Raw genomic sequence first — 22,355 nt, forward strand, 5'->3', positions numbered from 1 at the left:
TCCCCACCTATTCCTGAGGGTCAGCTCATCCTCCTCGAGGTCCAGCTCAGAGGTCACCTCCTCTTAGAAGCCCTCCTTCCCAGGCAGAATGGTGGCTATGCCCTTCGCAGCCCCCTGTGCCCGCACGAGTCTCAGACCGGGAGGCTGTCAGCAGGCCTCGCGGTCTGCCGTCCTCCCTGTGCCGGGAGCCCCGGGAGGGCGAGGGCGTATTCCAGGGCCCCTGGTGCTCCAGCGCCTGGCACAGGGCTGGCACTCGGCCGCGTCCAGGAAACACTTGACACCCCTAACCCCAGCCCTTCCCTCCCCGACTCTGGGTCACAGTGTCCTGCTGGATAGCTGTCTGGTGTCAGAGGCTGGCGAGGACCCGAGCAGAGTAGCCAGGACGGTCACCTGGAGGGCCACATGCCAGGTAGGAGCGTCCCCAGGCCTGGCACCGGCTCTCTGTGAGGCTTGGGCTGGCTTCGGTGGAGGGGGCTGGGACCTCGTCCCTTTGCGTACGGGGGACAAGGTCTTGTGCGGTATCATTGGACAGAGGGGAGCAGGGTGGGGGGGGGCTGCCATGCCCTGCTGACACCAGGGGGTCTGAGGTGGCAGTGGGTGGGGAGCCGCTGGACCTCACGTGGCTGTTTGGCCCTGGACAAGCCACCACCCCACCCTGGGCCTCAGCGGCCGCCTCTGTAAAGTGGGGCTGGCACCTTCCTGGGTGCCGTACGCGGCTGTTCGCTGGGAAGCGTAGTGCCCGGAGGGAGGGCTGTGGTGGCTGTTCCCATTGCTTCGTTTCTGCACATGCGGGGCTGCGTGACAAGGCCCCCTTGTTATAGGTGACAAGTCGGGGTGGGGCCTGGGGCTGCTGTATGCGCCACCCCCTACAGGGTGGAGGCCACCTCCCCAGATGCCCCGGAAGGTGGGCTGCACAGGGCTGGGAGGGGGTGTGGTGGTCACGGCTTCTGTTTCCCCTTTATTTTTTCAGGAGGAGGCCTCAGCTGCCCGCTCAGGAGGTAGGTGTGTGGTGGGGGTGGAGGGTGACAGAGAATGTGCAGGAGGCCAGCCTGGGTGCAGGGGCACCCACCTCCTCTCTCTCCATCTGTGCTATCCCTATGTCCCTCCGCCTGCCCCATCCCCAGACAAAACCATCCTCTGCATCTCGGGGCCACACTATCACAGCTGGCTGGTGTATTTCCAAGGGCCCAGCGGGTGGCACCAAGGCCCCAGGACTCCAGCAGGCCTGGGAAACTGCTCTCAGCTGGCCCTGCCACCTCCCCCACCGAGAACATAGCTCCCTCGGCTATCACCCAGTGGGGGTTTGGCTCAGACATAACATGTCACAGGGACCGCCGGGACCAGAGCTTGCTAAGGGCATATCCTAGACTCCATGTCTCTTGATGAGCTTTATCTTGCTGCTGAGGTCTCCGGGCTGGACCCGGCATGCCCCCTCCCATCCAAGGACTCTGGGGACAGAGTCTAGGGGTCTGAGGATGTCTGGACACTGAGTCCTGGCCTTACAAGCCTCACCGGGTGCTACCCTGGCTGATGTGGCTCGGTGGATTGAGTACCCGCCTGAGAAACAAAAGGTTACCAGTTTGATTCCCAGTCAGGGCACATGCCTGGGTTGCGGGCCAGGTCCCCAGTAGGGGGTGAGCGAGAGGCAACCAGATATTGATGTTTCTCTCCCTTTCTTTCTCCCTCCCTTCCCTTCTCTCTAAAAATAAGTAAATAAAATCTTTAAAAAAGTCACCAAATACTTTAAAAAAAAATCCTGGTGTCCGGCTGGACCCCAGGCTATTAAACCAGAATCTCTGGGAGGGGCCTGTCCCCTGGGAGGGGACATTTCCAGCGTCCCCAGGCGATTCTATGTGCAGCCCCGTTGGGAACCGAGGCCCTAGGAAAACTCACTGCTTCTGTTGTAGGTGAATCAACCGAGCTCCAGGGTTTCTGTCTTTGGGATGGAAAATCCTGCCAGACTAGGAATGTTTGAGTCTCGAGTCTGTGAGCCTAAGGGTCTGAGAGTTCTAGGTTCTTCGGTTTTGACTTAGTTTGAGTGTCAGGTGGGAAGTGCTCCTGGTGATTGGTTAACAGAGAGAGTGCAAGGGTGGGGCGTGGCTCTGGGCTGGTCTTCAGAGCTGTTGGGTGGACCAGCCGCCTAGCGAACCTGGTGCTGCGTTTTGACATTGAATTCCAGGGACAAGAGGGGTGCCCCAGACTTTCTGTGGGGCTGCGGCCGGTGCAGGCAGGCACTGGGCTGGTCTGTGTTGTCCCCACCTCCTAACTCCTTCCTCCTCCTCCTTGCAGTCCCCAGGGTCCCGCCTCTGCCTGAGACGCCCCTGGTCCCAGCACCATGGCTAATCCAGGCCGGGACGTGGAGCTGAGTCGCCTGGTCCAGGACCAGCCACCTGGCCAGGTGACCCTGGGGCTCGAGCCCCCAAACCTGGTGGAGCACCTCCCGAATGTGCCCAGCTACCGCCCCCCAATCACCCGCATCCCCGTCCTCATCTCCCGGAGGACGACCTTGTCCAACTCCAGCTTCGCCAAGGTGACCAGGAGCTCCGTCCGCTGCCTAGGTAGCATTTCTCCCCACCCAGCCTGCTTGCGCCTGTGCTGTGTGCTTCTGTATGGCCGAGGCTATTTCCCAGCATGCTGCTGTGGTCAGGGTGTGGGACCACAAGTTGGGCTTGTGGAAAACCACCCCTTCTTCCTCTGCTATCTATGCCTTCATCGTGCTTTGTGGTGGCTTGAGGGTCATTAGATTAGACCCCTTCTCTCTGTGCCTAAAATTCCACAATTAGCAATTCATTTCTTTGGGTTAAACATTGCTTTCTGCAGATCATCATTTTTTTATACAAGTAGTCACTCACACCCTAGTGTGAACAAGTCACTCAGCTCTCCAGGCCAAGAGGCTTGGGGCGGGGAGCTAGGCGGGGGAAGAGAATAAGCAGAGGGGAATGAAGCAGAAGAGGAATGTGGGCATCCATTTCAGACAGACTCTTCTGACCTGGAGAGTTTGCTGGGCGCTGGCATTTCTGAGGACTGTTGCTATCTGCCCAGAAATTCCATCTCAGGAAAAGAGGCCCCGAGGCTGGCGGGCAGAGCAGGGGCTCTGGGTCTGGGGCTGGGGCTGAGGGCGGGCCTGCCTGGCTCTGTTTAACTGCGACGAGGTCCCCTGAGTGGCCTTTGGGCTTGCTACTTGCTGCCTGATGACAAAGCACTCAGACATACAGGACACACCCCTGTCATTTTCTGCCCTAACACAACCCAGAGCCACCCACTTTCCCTTCGGATCTGTTTATTTTTGGATGACACTGGCCAAGGTCGAGTCTGACATTAGTCAGCAGGTACAACCGGACATTTCCTGCCGTGAGACCCTCTGTTGTCCTCCTCCTCTTCTCCCAGCTTGGGGTGAGCGCAGAGTGGGCAGAGGTGACACGCCGTCATCACACGACGAGGGTGGTGGCCAGGTTCAGGCTTCCGGGTGAGCCCCAGATCCGCTCACTCCACGGGGTCCCTGACCTTTACCCCACATATCACTCCAGGATTTTTAGTCTGTACCAACTCTGCTTTTATTTGCTTACGATTTTTCTTTCAATGGGTGTGCTTTTTTTTAACTTGATGACATCTCCCCAAGCAGGAAACTTGCCTTGCCTATTGAAATGAAGACTGGTGTGGCTAGCCATAAATAGAAATAACCACAAAGACACTGAGAACAGAGACACTGATGGTGATGGTCTGTAGTGAGACAGGGCGGCCGGCTGAACGCTCCCGGCTGAGACCTGCTGTCCCAGCCACAAAAAAAAGGGGCGAGAGCGGGTCACCGAGGTGTTACGGCCACAGGAGCGCGAGCCTGAGCCTTCCACTCTGTGCATTCGGGGCCTAGACGGTAGGAATGAGAGGAGTGTGCTCATCTGCGCTGTCCTTCGCCTGCTCTGTGCCACCTGAAGTCACCTCGTGCCCCCCCCCCGGCCCCTGGGAGCCCCACACTTTGAGAAATATTCCCAGGGACCCATTGGGACAGAGGGCGGAGCCGGCTGTGGTGAGACACAGGATTTTAGCTGCGGCAAAGTCAATGACAGCCGTGGTGGGGGCGTCCTCAGCGGTGCTGCTTGGCACCCATGAGGCTGCGTTTAAACGGGGCCTCTGCGTGTGCTGGTCCCCAGCCTCAGGGTGGGGTAGAGTTCAAGCTCGGGCCCGGCTACCTGGGCCCACGAAACGGGGACAACCGTGCGAGCCACCTCGTAGAGCCGCCGGGAAGGGGAAACAATGACCGTGTGTAAAGCACTGGGAGTTTAGTATAACAAATGCTGGGTGGGCACGCGGAAAGTGCCTGACAGTAAATGTTATTATTCTCTAAGTCATTATAAATATTATTCCTTCTATTCTTAATAATATTATTCTTGTTCTAGAAATCACTATCGTGTAAGCCAATATGATTTCTATTGGAGTTCCCGCTGTTTGGGAAATACCAACACCAGGCTCAGGGGTTTCCCTCCGCCCCTGGGGCGATCCAGGCGGCAGGTCTCACTCAGCGGTGGGGAAGCACCTGCCCCCACCCAGGCTCCGGGAGACAAACTCCTGGACGGGGAGGCCGGGGTGCTTTCTGCTGGACCATGTCGGGGGCGGTGGGGCCCTTGTCCCTGCTGCCTCTGCGCCCCCACCCCCTCCACCCCCCTTCCTGAGGTCTGCCAGGAAGCAGCACACGGTCCCCCCTTCTCCTGCTCTCCCCGGCTTCCCACAGCCCGGGGCATCTCTTGTTAGTCTGTGCTCCTCTCCGGGGAGCGTGGGGCCTGGTGAAACCACTACCCCGAAGACTTGACACCTGCTTAGGTTCTTCTTTCCGCCGAACTCTGCCCAGGGCTGGCTCTCCCCGCGGCGGCAGCAAAAAAGAAGTCACAGGTGTTTTCAGGATGTTCCCCTTCCCCATTGGGGGATGTGCCCCTGCTCGGCCGGTGCCCAGGCCTGGGCCCGGCTGCTGTGGGGAGGTTACCTGCCCAGGTGCGCTGGGGTGTGGAGCACCCCCTCAGCGTCCTCTGAGCTCCGCCTTGGAGCAGACCCGGTCCCAAGTCCCTGGGGTAGGGGGGAACGAGCCACACCCAGGCTCCAGGGGGAGGACCAGATTCTCAGGATGTGGGACTGGGCACCAGGCGTCTCAGGCCACAGGAGAGGGGTTGGGTTGATGGATTGTGGGGGCCCCTGGCATGTACAAGAACAAGGAAATACCAAATGGGCACCCAAAGAGGACTAATACGACAAAGACAGGCAGTTACCTCTGACTAGAGGAGAATTCCAGAAGTCTCCCTCTGAGGCCCTTCAAGAGAGTGAGGCCATGGGCCCCCCGGCCCGGGCCTGGGAAGGCACCATCGCCCCCACCTCAGGTTGGGGAAACTGAGGCCCAGAGAAGGGAAGCAGCTGAGCCAGGCTGTGCTAGGCCAGGTCCTAGGACTCGGGCACCCCCAGGTTCCCCATGCCTTCTCTGAGTGCTGATCTACCCCCGGCCCCGCTGTAACCCTGGGTCCCTGAAGCTTCCCCAGGCCCAGGGAGCGCAGGTAGGGCTCTGGACACCTGAGCCCCAGGCTGTGTCCGGGAGCGCCTGAGGCTCCCGTGGTTCCTGGCTTCTTGTGTGGGCCCCGGACTGGTGTCTGGGGCCACGTGGCCCTTGCAGGCCCCTGGGATCTGCATTCTTGCATGTCCTGCATGGGGCCCCCCTCCCCACTCCCGCGGGTCCTGCTGGGCGGTGGCTGCCAGCGCCGCTCCAGACCTGCTTTCTGCGGCTTCCCTGAAGGACACAGTCCGGGACCGGGCTTCTGTCCCTCTCTCTCTGACTGTCCCCTCCTTGCTCTCCCCCAGTGCCTGTCACGAAACAGCACCCCGAAGTGCAGGTGGAAGACACGGATGCTGACCGCCAACCCCTCATCGAGGAGGGCAAGCCACCCTCACCGGAGGAGCTGCCGCCGCCCTCTCCCGCCAAATCCGACACCCTCACAGTCCCGGGGTCGGCCGCAGGGACCCTCAGGTCGGCTTTCACGCTTCTCTTGGGCTTTTCACAGCACTGTGCCACCCGTCCATGTAGCGGATGAGGGGACCGAGGCCAGGGAGGGAAACAGCTGGCCCAAGGTCACTCGGCAAGCTGGTATTAGAACTGGGGCTGGGCCCTCCCTTCCCAGGTCCCCCAGTTCCCGGCGTGGGGCTGCGCGGCGAACTCTCCCGGGAAGCCCCGACCCACCCACCCTCAACCGTGTGTAAGAGGCGGTAACAAGTGTGACAAGGCTTAATTCCTGCCCCCATTTTATTATGAAATAATGCCATGGAAACACCAAAGAACACTAGGAAAATAACCATCGTAACCCCACTACACTAGACGGTATTTTATTTTTGTTTTCTCGTCCACACCTTGTCTGTGGGCCTGTGCCTTTCTGTGCTTTTAATTGAAGGAGTGATTTGGATTAGTTTTGTTGGCCGATCCCCTTCACATCTGGCTCGCCTGGCTCCTTAGCACTCGTGTGTGCCGGCCCCGAGACACTCCTCAGGCTCCGGGTGCCAGGCCGGCCCTCCACCCCCTCCTCCGGCCACTGTCCGTGGCGGCACTATGAACGCTCTGGCCTTCGCTCTCAGTCCGTGGGCTCCTTGCTCACGAGTGGGGCTCCTGGTCCAGGCTGCAGATGTCTCTAAGATCCTCTCGAGATGCATTTGCAGCTGCGTGGAAGGAGCTGGTGTGGGACAGCCCGAGCCGGCTCACTGAGACAGGCCCCGCGGGCAGCTGTGGGCAGGCTGCGGAGTTTGAGGCGGTGCCTTGTGAGTGACTGGGGTGCGGCTCAAGGGGAGGCGCCCGTGCTCTCCGGGCCCAGCAGAGGGCGCCAGGCTGTGTGCAGGAGGGCCGAGCGTGGGTCCCCACCGTGGGACTTCGGCCTCCGTCTTCTCGTGTGTGTGTGTGTGTGTGTGTGTGTGTGTGTGTGTGTGTGTGTGTGGTGGCCGTCCCTTCAATTAGAGTGTGAATGTGCTCATTCGTGAGTTTTGCCATCCTAGGCCAGTTGGCGGAAGGTAGCAGGACAGTCTCAGAGCCCTCCTCGTGTGTCCCAGCAGTGGCCCCGCTGAGGATGGAAGAGTCCCGGGCGGCGTCAAACCTGGACGCCGTTGGCCGGGACCCCGGAGGGCCCATGTGCAGTGCCTGCTGGCAGACGTGGCCTGGGCGATGGGCGATAATTCAGTCTTTATCCTTCAGATAAGGCACCTGGAGCTCCAGGTGGGGAAGGGCCTGTCCCAGGTCACCTTGTAAACTAGACACTGGACTCCGTGACGCCAACTTTTCCAGCTGGGGACATCTGCAAAGGGAAGGAGGCTGAGCCTCCAGGAGAGTTAGCTGGATGTAGGGGGGGCCCCTGGGACGTGGTGGCAGCTGAGAGGGGGGTGCGACAGAGAAATCAGGGGGAGGGGTGCGGGCGAGGGCAGCGACTTTGGACTGGGAGGGGGAAGGGAGGAGAACGTTTAGACTGAGGCCTGACTGGGAGGTAAGTGTCTCACTGAGTTGGGTAGATTTAGTCCCATTTCACAGAAGGGGAAACCGAGGTGGCTCAGAGAGTTTAAGGAACTCACCAAGGTCACGCACTGGTGGGAGGCAGGGCAGGATGCAGGCTCAGGTTTGCCCGGGACCGAGGCAGCGCTATCAGCCGCATGCTGGGCCACTGAACAGATGTGGAGACTGAGGCCCGGAGAGCAGCCGGGACCCTCCCTTCTCCCTTCTGTCCCCTGCAGGCAAGTGAGGCCCCCGGGCGGCAGCATCACCAGCCCCACCCCAACCCAGGATTTGGCTCTGGGTGATCTGCCAGGGGCCCTGCCCTCACTGAGGGCCCCTTCCCCGTCTGTGTCCCTGCAGGAAGCGGCTGCCCTCCCAGGACGATGAGGCTGAAGAACTCAGGGTGCTGTCACCAGCCGAAGCCCCCGTGGTCGCCTGGTTGGAGACCCCCAACCCACAGGAGACGGAGTGAGTGGGGGCCATGTCTGGGGTCTCAGAGAGTCCGAAGGCTGGGTGGGGAGGGGTAGGTGCTGAGTAGGGGGGACCGTGGATGCTTTTAGAGCCCTCCACCCCAAGGCAGACTCTGCCCGTGACTTCCAAGAACTGAGGCACGGTGGGGCCTCCTGGCCACGCTGCTTCGGGCTGGCCTGGGGGTTCTGCAACATCTGGGTCCTGCTGCGTCCATTGCCGGCTGTGCTCAGGGAGGGAGGCGTCCCTGGGCAGGAGGGACTCTGTTGTGAAGGGGAGGCTGAGGGGAGCCGCGGGCAGGGGCTGGCTCCTGGCGCTGAACCCCTGAAAGGGTCAGAGGGGAGAGGAAGGACCAGGAGGAGCCCAGCCCTGGGGAGCTGGTGAACAATGCAGACTCCCAGGCCCACCCAGGCCCGCTGGGTCGGGCCTCAGACAGCGGGACCCGGGGACTCCATCTTCACAAGCTCCCAGAGGTTTCGGCCGCAGCCGGTCTGTGGGACGATGTTGGAGGTGGCTGAGGTGGCAGTGGGACCCCCCACATCACAGACGGCATCAAAGAGGGTTCGGGGCAGCCCGTCTGCATCAGAGCCTGCCCGGGCAAGTTTTCTGAAAGCGGGGCCCCTGGGTGTCATTCCCGCCAGGAGACAGCAAAGTGGGTTTGATGTTTCCGATCTCCGAAGGAAACTGGGGCCGGCTTCACCTCCCGCAGGCCGGGGGGTACTGAGCTCCTGCTGCCGGGGGCGCAGGGTCCCTTCCCACCCGGCCCGCTCACCCTGGGCCGTGTCTCCACAGTGGCCAGGACCGCGCGTCCTCCACGGCCAGCCAGAACAGCGCCATCATCAACGACCGGCTGCAGGAGCTGGTGAAGCTCTTCAAGGAGCGGACGGAGAAGGTGAAGGAGCAGCTCATCGACCCGGACATCACCTCCGACGAGGAGAGCCCCAAGCCCTGTGAGCTCACAGCTGGGGATGCCCCCCCACCCTGGCCAGGGGTGGGGTAGGATCCCCAGAGCCCCCTGCCAACTCATGGGGAGGGTGGTCCCCCATTACTGGAGTGTTGGAGAGAAGCCCCGGTTCCCGCTGTCTGGATGTTTGGGTCCTCTGTGCACAGGTTCAGCTGTCTACCCAGGGGAGGGAAGAAGGTCCAAGTTCTGACCAGTGATCTGGTCATACTTGGCTCCCCGCCCCACAGGGCAAGTGCCCTCACTGGCCTCCTGCCTTCCGCCACTGGCAGGCAGGTGGCTCCCCCTTAGGACGTACCTCACGGCCTGACACTCAGGTGGTGCGAGGCAGTCGTGGTTTTTAGATGCCTCAGTTGCAACATTCTTATGGGGCTACATAGAATTTTCTACTTTCAAGGTGCCAGTTGTCACGGGGGCGGGGGAGGAGCAGAGGTTCCCAGGTCTTCCCAAAGGAGGACCGTGCCTTAGAACTGGTGGTGCCAGCCAGGAACCTAGCAGAGCCCGACTTTTCAGTCCTGGAGCCGGAAACATAACCGTATGGGACCCCAGAGAGCCAGTCTCGGGGTCGCCAGCATCGCCACAGATGTGGAGGAAGGCTGTGATCCCATCTGGTGTCTGGTTGAGAGATGAAGCAGCTGCTCTGAGAAGTCTAGAGCGACGTTGTCCTGACCTCTGACCCTGGGTGGGGGAAGCCCTGGGTATGAGGTGCTCCCGGCCCTACAGGGGAACCACAGGGGCCCAAACACGGACGGACACACAGGCAGGATCTCAGCGGAAACATCCAGGTTGCCCAGCAGCAATTTCAGATTAGGAGCTGGTGCGAGCGCGTGGCTGGGTGCCCAGGTCCCTGGAAGAGACGGAGCTGGGGGGTGTGCTCCAAGACAGCACCCTGGTTTCTGCACACAGAGCTTGTGGCAGCCCGTGGGATGGTGCCAGGGTCCCCTCGGCTCCAGCTCCAGGGTCTGCCGTTGGCGGCCTTCTCTCTGCGCCCTCCACCTGAGCCTCGGGGCTGGGTCGGTGCTCACCCGTGTCATCCCGCAGCTCCAGCCAAGAAAACCCCGGAGCCGGCCCCCGACACGAAGGCCGTGGAGGCGGGGCAGGTGGAGGAGGAGCACTACTGCGACATGCTCTGCTGCAAGTTCAAACGCCGGCCCTGGAAGAAGTACCAGTTCCCCAAGAGCATCGACCCGCTGACCAGTGAGTCCCATGTAAAGTGAGAGGGCGGGAAGCTGGGAGGGGAGTGGGGGGCCATGCCAGAGGTGGGCTGGGAGGCTGTGGACATCCCAGGTTTGTGGCCCCAAAACAAACACACACAAAAATCCCTGGGAAAGGAGCACAAGTGCATACCCATCTCACAGACAAGGAGACTGAGGCCCCGAGGAGTTAAGTCATGGCCTGAACACATGACCAGTTCGAGGCAGACTAGGACTCCCGACTCCTGGCTGAGCCTCCTCCCTGCTCTTGCTGGCTCCTCCCTGGAGGTGCTGCTCGGGGCAGAAACGGGAAGAAGTTCTCCCAACACCTCGTGGGGGTGTCCAACCTCCGGCCCGTGGGTTGCGTGTGGCCCAGGAGGGCTGTGAACGCAGCCCTACACAAACTTGTAAATATACTGAAATCACTAGGAGATTCTCTGGGGATTACCTGTCGCCGTGTGTTTAACGTACGCCCCAAGACAGCTCTGCTTCGTCCAGTGTGGCGCAGAGGTGCCAAAAGGCCGGACACCCCTGGATTCGAAAGTGAATTCCCTCCTGCCTCCCTTTTAGCCCACTTCATATTCCTCCGGAATAACGGCCCTGCACATGCGCACAGCTCTGAATAGGTTACAAAGAGTCTCCCTGCCTTTGTCATCTTCTCTGAGGAGGGCAGGGCAGGTGCCCCAGAGGGACTTTCCCAAGGTCACACAAGCAGTCATTTGGGGGACAGACCTCCTACCCTGGTATCCCCTGGGTCTCTAAGATGATCAGGTGACCTACGGTATCCATCCATCCACCCGCATGTCTGTGCATCCATCTGTCCGTCTTGTCTGCACTACTTACCATCCTGCATCTACTAAGGCAGGAAACAGATTTTTGGAAACATTTCAACGAGAATGAAAGCAAAGATGTTTCTGGTTAGCTGTCTGTTATCCAATAATGCCCCCACGCCTCCTCCTCGGAGCACGTCATTTACTAGGGCCTCGCCGTGGTTTATTTGTAATTCCAAGCCAGCGTCACCCCCTCCGCGTTACAGCAGTGTCAGGCGTAGTGCAGAGAGGACAGTGCAGACGCCGGGAGCCCTTCCCCGCTGAGCCTCCGCCTGCGCCCATCCCTCCCCCCGCCCCCCGCAGACCTGATGTACATCCTGTGGCTGTTCTTCGTGGTGATGGCCTGGAACTGGAACTGCTGGCTGATCCCGGTGCGGTGGGCCTTCCCCTACCAGACGCCGGGCAACCTCCACCTCTGGCTGCTGATGGATTACCTGTGCGACCTCATCTACTTCCTGGACATCACCGTGTTCCAGATGCGCCTGCAGTTCGTCAAAGGAGGGGACATCATTGTGAGCCCCAGGCAGGCGGGGCGGGTGGCCGGGGGCAGACTCTGCAGCCGGGGCCTTCAGCGGGCCGGCCCCTGACGCCTCTGTAGAGGATGGGAGAGATGAACAAGGGAACCCGGGGAGTGCCTGCCCCTGCTTGTGCAGCGACCTGGCCGCTTGGGTCGCACACCCCTGATGTGGTCAGATATCGCTGGTGGGCGGAGCGGCTCCTGGACCACCCGTCGGAGTCAGAGATGCAGAAGGGGTCTGCAGAGTGGCCTTCAGGGCAGGTGTACCTGGGTCAAGCCCCAGCTCTGCCCCCACTAGCTGTGCCACCTCCCCGAGCCCCAGTGTCCACGGTAACTGTCCCCACCTCACGGCTTTGCTCCGAGGATCCACTGAGATGGTGTGTGCAGGGCGCTCAGCACAGCTGGCTGCTGGCGGTCGGCATGCCCTGGGGGTCCTGCAGAGGGCACGCCACTCGGGCCACCTCGGGCCCCTGGGCTCTGGTGGTGCGGGCCTCACTGCTGGAGAGCGGACCGAAGTCCTGACTGCGACTTGGCAGAAGCAGGAGGCAGGGTCCCCGTGTCCCCGTGCAGGTCTTTTTGAAATTCCGCACCGGCAGTGACTGCTTCTGTGTGTGCAGACGAGCTGAGGTTGTGCTTTTAGAACAAAAAGCATTCGCTGGGCAACCTCTTTGCTGGTCTGACCACAGCCATTGCCGGGTCCTCGGTCAACAAGGTTGCAAATGGTCCAGGAAAGACCATTGTGCCTAGCAAAGGGGTCAGTAGCCTCGCCTTCCTGCCTAGAAGTGAGAATCTAGCTGGGCGACCTTGGACAGCTCCCTCCTGGCTCCAGGTGGGGGCTGGGGGGCTGGGGGCCTCCATCTCTCCACCTGCAGGCTCAGCTGCTCCGTTCTGGCTCCTCCTTGCCTAGGGGGCTGCAGCTCTGATGGGAAGGTGGAGGGTCTTTCCGGATCTCCATGGCTGCCCCGCTCGGTCAGGGATTATTCAGCCCCCAGGCCATTTCACAGTCACTACGCCTTTTTCTTCCAGACAGACACAAAGGAGATGCGGAATAACTACCTGAAGTCTCCCCGCTTCAAGGTGGGTGCCAGCGATGCGAGTGCCTGTGGGTTCCGGAAAAGTGGTGTCTCCGGGGACCCCGGGTGCTTTGGGGCCGGCGTGACGTGGCTGCCCCTGGCCGGGCGCTGGCTGGGCAGCCGGTCCGAGGCCTGTGGGAGGGGTGTCTCCGGTTCCACATCAGGCCCTTCCGGGGCATTTGGGGCTCAGCCGTCCATCACAGGTAGAGGTCCCCCTACTCACCCCACCCCTCAACCCTGGGGTTTCCCGTTTTACCCACTACGGGGTCCCGCTGGGGTTTCAGATGGACTTGCTCTGCCTGCTGCCTCTGGACTTCCTGTACCTGAAGTTCGGCACGAACCCCCTCCTGCGTCTGCCCCGCTGTCTGAAGGTGAGGCCAGGGGCTCCCCGTGCAAGGCCTCATCTGCACCGGCGCTGGCACCTGGGTGTCCGCCCTGAGCAGCACTGGGGGGCGGGGAGGGCTGTCCCCTGGGGACAGGCAGTGAGGCAGCGTGGAGGGAGCTGGCAGAGTGAGTCCAGCCTGGGTTCGAACCCCGGCTCTGCTGGGTACCGCCTGTGAGCTCGGGGCAAGCTACCGAACTTGCCCGAGTGCCCGCTTTCTCTCTGCAGACGGAGGATGGTTATGCATGCCTCACATGGGAGAACATGCTAATGTTTTATATACACACACGAGTGCACACGCACACACACACAGATAACCTTGAACAGCGTGGGTTTGAACTGTGCAGTCCATTTGCACGCAGGTTTTTCCCACAGACACGTACAGCACTATAAACACATTTTTTCTTCCTTACGATTTGCTTAACAACATTTCTTCCTTTATTGTGGGAACACAGTGTATAATACACATAACCTACAAAATGCGCATTAGTTGACTGGTTATCAGTAAGGCTTCCTGCCACAGCAGGCTAGTAGCAGTGAAGTTTTCGGGGAGTCGAAACTTGTAATGGAGTTTCGACTGCCCAGGAGTTGGTACCCCACCCCCACCTCGGTCACCTGTACAGCACTGTCACCGAAGGTGGTCGGCGGGGAAGAGCGGTTTATTAACACAGAAGAACCTCAGAGGGTCCAAGTGAGGACTGTTGGGGATGCTGTTCCTTTAAGAAATTGTTTTCTTTCTAAGTAAACATTGGAAACAGTGTCCTTGCCCTGGGACACGGGCACCCCTAAAGGTTTCACGATCGGATTTAGAGGGCCCGGGAGTGCCCTGGAGTTGTATGCAAACGGTGGAGACTTCATTCCCTGTCATTTCCAGAGGGGGAGGTGCCCTGGGGTTAGTCAATGGAGTTTCCGGGCCTGGCCGCCCTGAGGGCTAAGGGGCTCTGGTTTCGAATGTGCCCTCCCCAGCCCCCTCCCTCGGGCAGTGTTAGAGCCCAGTCCTCGTGTTGTGGGGTGTGGGCTAAGGCGTCCCTCACCGCGGACTCGGGCTGCCCTGACACCTTGCTTTCCCGCCCAGTACTTGGCCTTCTTCGAGTTTAACAGCCGCCTGGAGTCGATCCTCAGCAAAGCCTACGTTTACAGGTGAGACCCCTGCGCCTGCGCTCCGCCCGCCCACATCGCTTCCCCCCGCAGCCCTGCGGGTCTCCCCGCCGCAGGAAGCCAGGCCTCTTCCCGGCCCTTCTCCCGGGGATGTTTGTTTTTCAGAGAAGCAGGAACGTCCCACTTCCCCCAATTGTAAGAAGGGCGCACCTAGGTCAACGACGCACGTGGCTCACCGCTGTCCAGGGAGCTGAGCCTCGTTTTGGTCTCGGCTCAGGGCACCGAAGCCCCACCCCAGCCGCTCACACACGGGGGTGGTGGGTGTCCAAGGGTGCAACGCGAGACCAGCCAGGCTGTGCTCAGGGACAAGGCTCCTCCCCTCCTCTCTCACGGGTGGGCATTCGGCACACAGCTGTCCCTTCTCTGCCCCTCCCCATGCACGCACTGCCCTGGACTGTCCGTACAAAGCAGCTCTGTGCCAGCTCCGGTCCCCCGCCCTGACAACGCTGTTCAAACACCACCGTCCCGAACCAGCGCAGTCTCCAAAGAGCATCCGGTTGTCTCAGTCCAGCCAGTGCCGTTCCGTTGGCCAGTGTCCACCCTGCCAGGCACTGGGCAGGGCCATGCGGCCCCGACAGGGCGCATCTGTGGGGTGGGCGTCGGGAGAGGTGAGGACGGGCTTGTTCCCTGCGTCCCCAGCCCTGGGCGAGATGTCACGGCCACCCTTCCTGCTGCTGCGTTCACGCCCTCTCCTCCCCTGCAGGGTTATCAGGACCACCGCCTACTTGCTCTACAGTTTGCACCTGAACTCATGTCTGTATTACTGGGCGTCGACCTATCAGGGCATCGGCTCCACTCACTGGGTCTATGATGGCGTGGGCAACAGGTGAGCCGCAGCCTGCCTCGTGGGGCTGTCACTCATGCACGAGGACTCCCACACAGAAGTCCCACTGCTGCTCGTTGCCGGGGCCTCCTTGACCCCGAGGACCCTCCGACGTGATAAGGTTGAAGGGTCAAATCTTCAAATCTTCCCAAAGCTAACATTTCCTCAGGCCCTGCCGTGTGCCAGGCAGCGAGGGGCACAGGCATGAACGAGACCGGCTAGAGAGGTCCTATCAGCATCCCCGAGTCTGGGAGAGCCGGCACATTCTTGCACGGGTGCCTACCCATCAACCCTAAGGGCACGGCGGGGAGGGAACAGGGCCAGAGAAACCTCGGCAGAGCTCCCAGGCGTCACCAGCCGCGGAGGGACTGGCCCGTAAGGCGAAACCTACTCGCCAACCCAGAGAGCTGCCATACACAATGACATGATTATGGTGATGGCCAGGGCGATGGCGATGGCCGTGCTAATAATAGTAACAACAATCATAACAATAGCGGCTGGTTCCGGGGGACAGTTACAACATGCCAGCCCTGTTCTAAGCACTTAACAAAGTCGCTCACTTAATCCTCCCAACAATCATGCAAGAGAGGCGCTATCATCACCCCATTTTACAGAGGGGGTCACAGATGTGCAGTGACTTCCCAGGGTCACGCGGTTGTTAAGTTAGAGAGCTGGGATTTGAACCCAGGTGGCGTGGTTACAGAGCTTTAAACGTCACACCACCTGCCCCGTGCTGATGAGTTGGTGTGGGACGGTCAGTAGTGAAAGGTTAAGTTTGATCTTGGCCTTGGCAGGTGGAGAGAAGGGCAGAGAACCCCCGGGGGAGGGAGCAACCTGAAGAAAGGTGCGGAGTTCAGGATGATGGAGTTAAGGAGCTGGGGGCACTCTTGTGTCGCAGGAGGTGGGGATGAGTGGACTCACCTGGGAAGGGAGGCGGGGCCAGGTTGCTAAGCAGCCTCCCCACCTGGGCAGTTCCAGCCTCACCCTCTACACCTTTGCTGCCCAACACTGTAGCCACTGGCCACACGGGCTACCGAGCTCTCGGAGTGCAAGGGCAGCTAGGGTGTGTGGGGCATACTGGCTTTTCTGAGGAGGAGTTTCTGGCTTTCCTAGGAGTCTCAAAGGGGTCTGTGCCCCAGCGAGCCACGGACCTGTGTCCTGGGGCTGGGCCTGGCACGCCCACCACGGGCAGGCCTGGGGAGGAGTGGGCAGCAGGGAGGGGGACCTGGGGATGGCTGTCCTGTCTGCGGTTGTTTCCTGCAGGGCCTGCGATGCTGAGTGGGGGAGGGGCAGCCTTTCTTGGCAACACTACACTTTTCCAACTGAAATCCTACAGGGAACCCCGATATATGCCCAAAGCACAAGTGGTGAAGGAGGGTTCCTCTAGAGGCCCAATACCATGAATAATAATAATAATAATAACACCAATAATAATTTCCAAAGTAGCAACCATTTGCCGAGTGCCTGCTGTGGCCTGGGGCTTGAGGACCCAAGTTCCTACATATCTGGGTCCTTCATCCTGCTTCTGCCCAGCCTGGGGCATGCAGGGGTCCCCACAGAGCCAGTAGCATGGAAGACAAGGACTTCCAGGAGTCCCCTAAGATGCGCCATGTCGGAGGAAGATTCCTCCCACCAGGAAGGGCTTGGGGAAAACCTGAGGTTTGTGGACCTCACTCCTGTTTTCCTTCCGCTGGCCCAACAGCTCAGGCCCGCTAAAGGCTGTTTCAGACGCCCCCTGGTGGCCAGAGCTGGTACGACAGGGGACTTAACAGGGCGGGCCTGTGCTGTCCTGAGATTTCTCCAGGCACCAGGTGTTCGGGAGGTGTGGGGGCGGGGTCCAAAGCCCTGCCCCAGGCCTCCAAGCTGGTCAGCGACAGAGACCCCTCCCTTACAATTCCCAACAACCTCTCCTTTCCCCTCCCCCCCACCACTGTCATTACACATTTGCTTGCTTGTCCCTACCAGACGGTGAGCTTCTTGAGGACACAGGGGCGTCTATTGTCCCCACTGCAGACACATGACAGGTACCAGCCACAGGGAAGAATCCAGCAGCTGACATTTAGTGAGAGCCCACCTGGCCCAGGTGCTCTAGCACCTCAATCTGTCCTCATGTCGCCTGTGAAGGATGGTTTCTACTGCCACGCCCACTTTGGGAGGAGGCGGCTGAGGCTGACTGGGGTTGCGTCACCTGCCCAGGCTATGCGGTTAGAAGGTGGCAGAGCCCAGGCAGCCTGGCCCCGGAGCCCGTGTTCTGACCGTGACGCTGCGTGACCACCTGGTGGGAGGGGCCCAGGGGAGGACCCACTGGGAATCGTTCTCCGACCGGATAGCTTGCCAGCTGGGCGATGTTCTAGATTTGGGAGTTGAGCAGAGACCCTGGGAGCATGGGTGTCTCAGGACACTGGATCTGGGGCAGGCCCTGGGCGGCTCCCACGTGCCCCGGTGGGAGGACAGGAAGGCGCAGGAAAGCCAGTGGGGATTGTCCCGTACCCCTGGGACGGCACAGCGTGGGGGAGTGGACCGGCATACGAGGGACTCGTGCTGCTTTGTGATAATCGGGCAAGCTCGGGGCTTGGCCTCTGCCCTTCCTCCCACCGTGGGCCCATCCCCTATGCCTCCCTTCCCAGGGGTTCCCACGCGTGTGTCACAGGGTTAGAGATGGTGGGGTGACCACTCGGAGAAGCAGATGGCACCCCGGGCTCCATTCCCACCTCTGGAACTTGAGAGTTGGTGACCGTGAGCATTCCCTTCCCCTTTCGGGGCCTCAGTTTTACTATCTGGAAAATGGGTGGGCGAGGGAGAGGGTCAGAAAAGAGGGTCCTCGAGATGTATCCCGACTTTGATGGGGCGCTGGCTTTCCATGAACCAACACAACGAGACAGCCAAGGAAAGACTGGAAATCGACAGCACATTGAGGGAAACGGAGGGATTCTGGGCACCAGGAGTCGGAGGGCCCTGGTCTGTCCTCCTGCCAGCTCTTCCTGTCAATCTTCTGGGGCCTCAGTTTCCATATCTGTAGATGGGGATGGCCCCATGTCTCTGCAGGGTTGGGGCGGGGCCACGACAAGCCAGCCAGCAGCTGCAGCCATGCAGCCAGACCGCAGAGAGCCGTGTGGGCCTGGAGGCTGTCTTTCTCAGACATCGAAGCTGTGAAGGGTTTCTTTCTCGGACAGCACACGTCTGTGAGACCCAGGCCCCCAGGGTTGGCGGGGAGGGGCCTGCGATGACCAAGCTCCCTTTCCTCCTCCCCCCCTAGTTACATTCGCTGTTACTACTGGGCTGTGAAGACCCTCATCACCATCGGCGGGCTGCCCGACCCTAAGACGCTATTTGAGATTGTCTTCCAGCTGCTCAACTACTTCACGGGCGTCTTTGCTTTCTCCGTGATGATCGGACAGGTAGCTGGGCCACCAGACTGGCTTCCCACCCCCCTGTCTGCAGGGCCTCTCTCTCCCTCGCTGACAGAATTGTCCCCATCTGCACCCATACCTTTTAGCCTGAACTCGGGACAGAGCCCTGGACTTAGGAACCTGGAGCTCTAGGGCCCGCTGGGTGGGGGGTGGGGGTGCGTGTGTGTGTCCCATTCTCTTTGTGAGGGGCTTCCCTTTGAAACGTCACTTCCGGTGGGATATCTCGGAAGACTGGGCTGAATGGCTTTCCGCCAAGGCTGAGGATTTGGGTGGTCCAGATCCTCTTCAAGGGTGGAGGGGAGCCCCTGGAGGTTCCTAGTGGGCTGGGGGCACAGCTCATATTCCAGCCAGCGCAGGAGGTGACGATCAGCGGTCCTCAGAGTTACCTTCGAGGGGCCCTGCCCTGAGGAGCAGTGCACGGGGCACATTCCCCCCCCCCCATGGGGCCCCTGGCGCAAAGGGGCTGTGTTGTACCAGAATCATCAGCCGGGCCAGAGAGGCCTTCCCCGGGACCTGAGGCCCCAGAGGGGCTAGCAGCCTTGCCCTCTCTCTCCCACCTCCGTCCTCGCTGGAGGCGGAACTCCCACCAGCCAGCACAGACTTCTCTGTGCGTGGACGTGGGTCTCCCTCTCTCTGGTCTCCCCCACTGCCTTGACCTTCCCTCAGCCCGGCTCTGTGTGAAGTAAACGCGCCCGTGACAGAGGCCCCCACAGGCCGCGTGAGGGCCCCGCTGTGACCCAGCAGCGTCCTTGACCTCTCCCTTGCCCCCAGATGAGAGACGTGGTGGGGGCCGCCACCGCGGGGCAGACCTACTACCGCAGCTGCATGGACAGCACAGTGAAGTACATGAACTTCTACAAGATCCCCCGGTCCGTGCAGAAACGCGTCAAGACCTGGTACGAGTACACCTGGCACTCCCAAGGCATGCTGGGTAAGACTCTTGCTGGCCTGTTGACATTATACGTTGCCTGAAATTCTTTGGCTACAAACGGTTCATTTAATTCAGTTGTTTCTGCTTTCCTGCCCGTGATGGGGTGTGCTCAGTAATTCTTACAAAGTGGGGGAATCTCACCTGAAAATCACTTCCAGGTGTAGTGACATTTTCGCAGTTTCTAAACGGAACCTTTACAGAAATCAGGATGTGCTAATCCTATGTTAATTATTTAAATTTCCCGTTTCTTTTTTTTATCCTTGGGAGCTAGTTATTTTGTTCTCAGAGCCTAGATGTTGTTTTGGAAGTCTCTGAAAAGCCCGAAGGTCACCGACACTGTGCCTTAGGGCCCCCCAACTCCCTCAGCCAAATGGAAGGGTCCCACTGCCTCCGTGGGGTTCTGTCCGGTCTCAGAGAACCCACACCTCAGCCCCGAGGTCTCCTGAGCTGGGGGGTGGGCAAGCCTGCGGACAATGAGTGTTAGGGCTTCATTACTGACCATTGCTAAAGCACGTGACTACACTCTACCAGGCACGTTTGCCTCCCTTACGTCATCCCCTTCCTTCGGATGCCGGGTGCTGGTAAAGATCCAGAGAGGGTCCGCCCCGCCCAGCCTTGCTCAGACCTCGAGCTTATACGTAATTGTGACGCAGTGGGAGGGGCATCGGGGTTGGACTATCGCATTTCCTGTCTCCAGGGGCCAACATTCATGCCACGCCTGGGTCTCTGCTGGGCACCACAGACCTCACGGTGGACAAAACAGACCCAGCCCTTCCTGTCCTGGGACAGGCTCTGGAACCCCACCCCTCCACACCCCCCATCCCCTGCCAGAGTGAGATCCCAAGTCCACCCTGTGGGCTGCGTGGCCACGGGCAAGTCACTGCTTTCCCGAGCCTCCCCTTCCTCATCTGTAAAGTGGGGCTACGGTAGTGAGCACTTCCTGGGTTGCTGGGAGGAATTAAATAAACCATCTTCATAAAGCATTCTGTAAAAACAGTGCTCAAAGTACCTTAGTTCTTGCTTACATTGTTGTAACAGTGCGAGGAGGGAAGATATATTACAAAGAAACAATCGCAATAAAGGGTGTGATGTGTGCTACAACCCAGGCACTGCTAACATCATAGCTGGTGGGAGGTCTCGGGAGGCTTCCTGGAGGAGGTGCATTAGTTCTGCTTTTTGAAGAATGAGTAGATGTTAACCAGGAAAGCGTACACAAGAGAGTGGTGTCTGCAAAGGCGAGAGAGGGTGCTCTCCCAATCTGGGTGGCGTAGCAGCGGTGTGGCGGGGTCAGGTGCCGCGCAGACTCGGCCGTGTGTTGGGGAGGAGCCTTCTCTGCCTCTGACTCTTGCCAGGGTCTCCTGTGCAGATGAGTCAGAGCTGATGGTGCAGCTTCCAGACAAGATGCGGCTGGACCTCGCCATCGACGTGAACTACGACATCGTCAGCAAAGTGGCGCTCTTCCAGGTACGACCCACCCGGCGCCCTCGCCCCCAGGGTGGGCTCTGGCAGGCCCGAGCCCATGCCGTCCTTTAACGGAGAGTCCTTTCTGCTCCCCCCGGGACAGGGCTGTGACCGACAGATGATCTTTGACATGCTGAAGCGGCTGCGCTCCGTCGTCTACCTGCCCAACGACTACGTGTGCAAGAAGGTGAGAGGCCCGAGGTGGCCGCAGTGCAGCCTGGGATTGGCTGCCCGCTGCCTGTCGGGGATGGGGCTGGAGGGGGGCTGCAAACCCTGGCCCTTGCAGAGGTGTTTGTGGTTCTTTCCCCCCCTAATCTGGAAAAAAAAAGATTGAATTAGTCTCCGACCTTAAAGTTGGAAGGTTTTTACATAAAAATCCAGATTTCTGGCTGAAAACAGAACATCCGCTAGCACCGACGGAGCCTCAGTTTCCCAGATAACAGGAGTCAGCCAGGGTGGAGAAGGGGCTGCCCCTCCAGGGAGACTTCGTCCTCACTCCTGAGCCACAAGCCCCACCACTCCCCACTGCCTCCCACCAGGCTGCCTTTGCTCCTTTACATCACCTGCTTGATCTTGGAAAACATTTGGGTTTGAATCCTGGGGTTAAACAGTGTCTAGGGCCCTTCTGGTCCCACTCTTTGGGATTCAAGGTGAGACCAAGGTCACTTGGAGTGCGTGGTCAGTAGTGAGAGAACAGAAACCAGATTTCAGGCCCCTTGTTACAGAGCTGTTAATAAGGCCAGTGTGTATGTGGGAGCGAAAATACTTCCCAAGCAACCTGTGTGAGACTCAGAAACCCCCAGCCCTGTTTGTAAGCTGTATGCTTTAGCTTTAGTGATTTCTGGAAACAGTGCTGGGGGAAAGTGTGTTATATACGGCTGTGAGTTAAAGCTGCAGCCGTAGAGACCCAGAGGGGTTTGGGTGCATTTGTCTGACACTGGAGCCACTTCCTAGCTGTGCACCCTTGGGGAAGTGGCTGGCCCTCTCTGAGTTTCTCTCTTCTCGTGGGTGAAGTAGAGCTCTCCGGAGAGTACCGCTCTCCGGGGGTGGGTGTGCGAGTTGAATACGATGTGCACACAGAGTCTGGCACCGTGCCTGGCACAGAGCAGCTGCTGTCATCTTTGTGGGTGGCCTAGAATTTGCTTCAGGTGAGGAAAAGTGAATCAGGCCGGAAAGTTTGCAGTTGGGTGTAAGTGAGCGCTCGGTGAGCATGTGTGAATGGCGCCCTCTGCTGTCCGGTTTGCTCAGCGATGATTTTACTGAGACACCCCTGGGCCAGCCCAGGCCAGCCCAGGTCAGCCCTGGGCTGGTTACGGAGGTGAGGGTGAGCTCATGAACCCCTCCCCCATACGCTTCAGCCCCTCGTCAAGTTGGACACAGAAACAGGGAAACGACCCTTTCTTCCTTTTTGTTAAGAAGGTCATGCAGGTGTGAGATATCCAGGAAACATGTCAAATGAAGCAAAGTGTGATCGGCTTACCTGTCCTTGGTCTTTCTCCCTGTAAACACGGCAGCTGAGACCGACAGGTAGCGGGCCAGGGCAGGAGCCTGTGCGGCCACGAGGAGAGGAAGGTGTGTGGCAGCCTGGGTATTTCCGATGGCGGTCCAAAGCAAATCACTCATTCATCCCGTTTAATTCGGGATGAAGGC

The 22,355-nt window shown here is 59.7% G+C and overlaps 1 protein-coding gene across 2 annotated transcripts in view; it reads left to right on the plus strand.

Annotated features, from left to right (window-relative positions):
- The window catches only part of CNGB1 (cyclic nucleotide gated channel subunit beta 1), a 53,270-nt gene that overhangs the window by 21,095 nt on the left and 9,820 nt on the right, over positions 1-22,355 (plus strand). For both annotated transcript variants that reach the window (XM_045818400.1, XM_045818401.1), the window contains exons 15-29: positions 322-409; positions 971-998; positions 5,836-6,001; positions 7,859-7,966; positions 8,759-8,916; positions 9,969-10,124; positions 11,254-11,462; positions 12,494-12,544; positions 12,825-12,911; positions 13,998-14,062; positions 14,784-14,906; positions 18,160-18,301; positions 19,085-19,244; positions 20,611-20,708; positions 20,809-20,892. In XM_045818400.1, coding sequence (XP_045674356.1) covers positions 322-409; positions 971-998; positions 5,836-6,001; positions 7,859-7,966; positions 8,759-8,916; positions 9,969-10,124; positions 11,254-11,462; positions 12,494-12,544; positions 12,825-12,911; positions 13,998-14,062; positions 14,784-14,906; positions 18,160-18,301; positions 19,085-19,244; positions 20,611-20,708; positions 20,809-20,892 — 1,723 coding nt within the window. The remainder of the gene's footprint in view (positions 1-321; positions 410-970; positions 999-5,835; positions 6,002-7,858; positions 7,967-8,758; positions 8,917-9,968; positions 10,125-11,253; positions 11,463-12,493; positions 12,545-12,824; positions 12,912-13,997; positions 14,063-14,783; positions 14,907-18,159; positions 18,302-19,084; positions 19,245-20,610; positions 20,709-20,808; positions 20,893-22,355) is intronic.

This window comes from Phyllostomus hastatus, unplaced genomic scaffold (assembly GCF_019186645.2).
Source record: "Phyllostomus hastatus isolate PE091 unplaced genomic scaffold, TTU_PhHast_1.1 phas_scaffold_345, whole genome shotgun sequence".
NCBI classification, from domain to species: domain Eukaryota; kingdom Metazoa; phylum Chordata; class Mammalia; order Chiroptera; family Phyllostomidae; genus Phyllostomus; species Phyllostomus hastatus.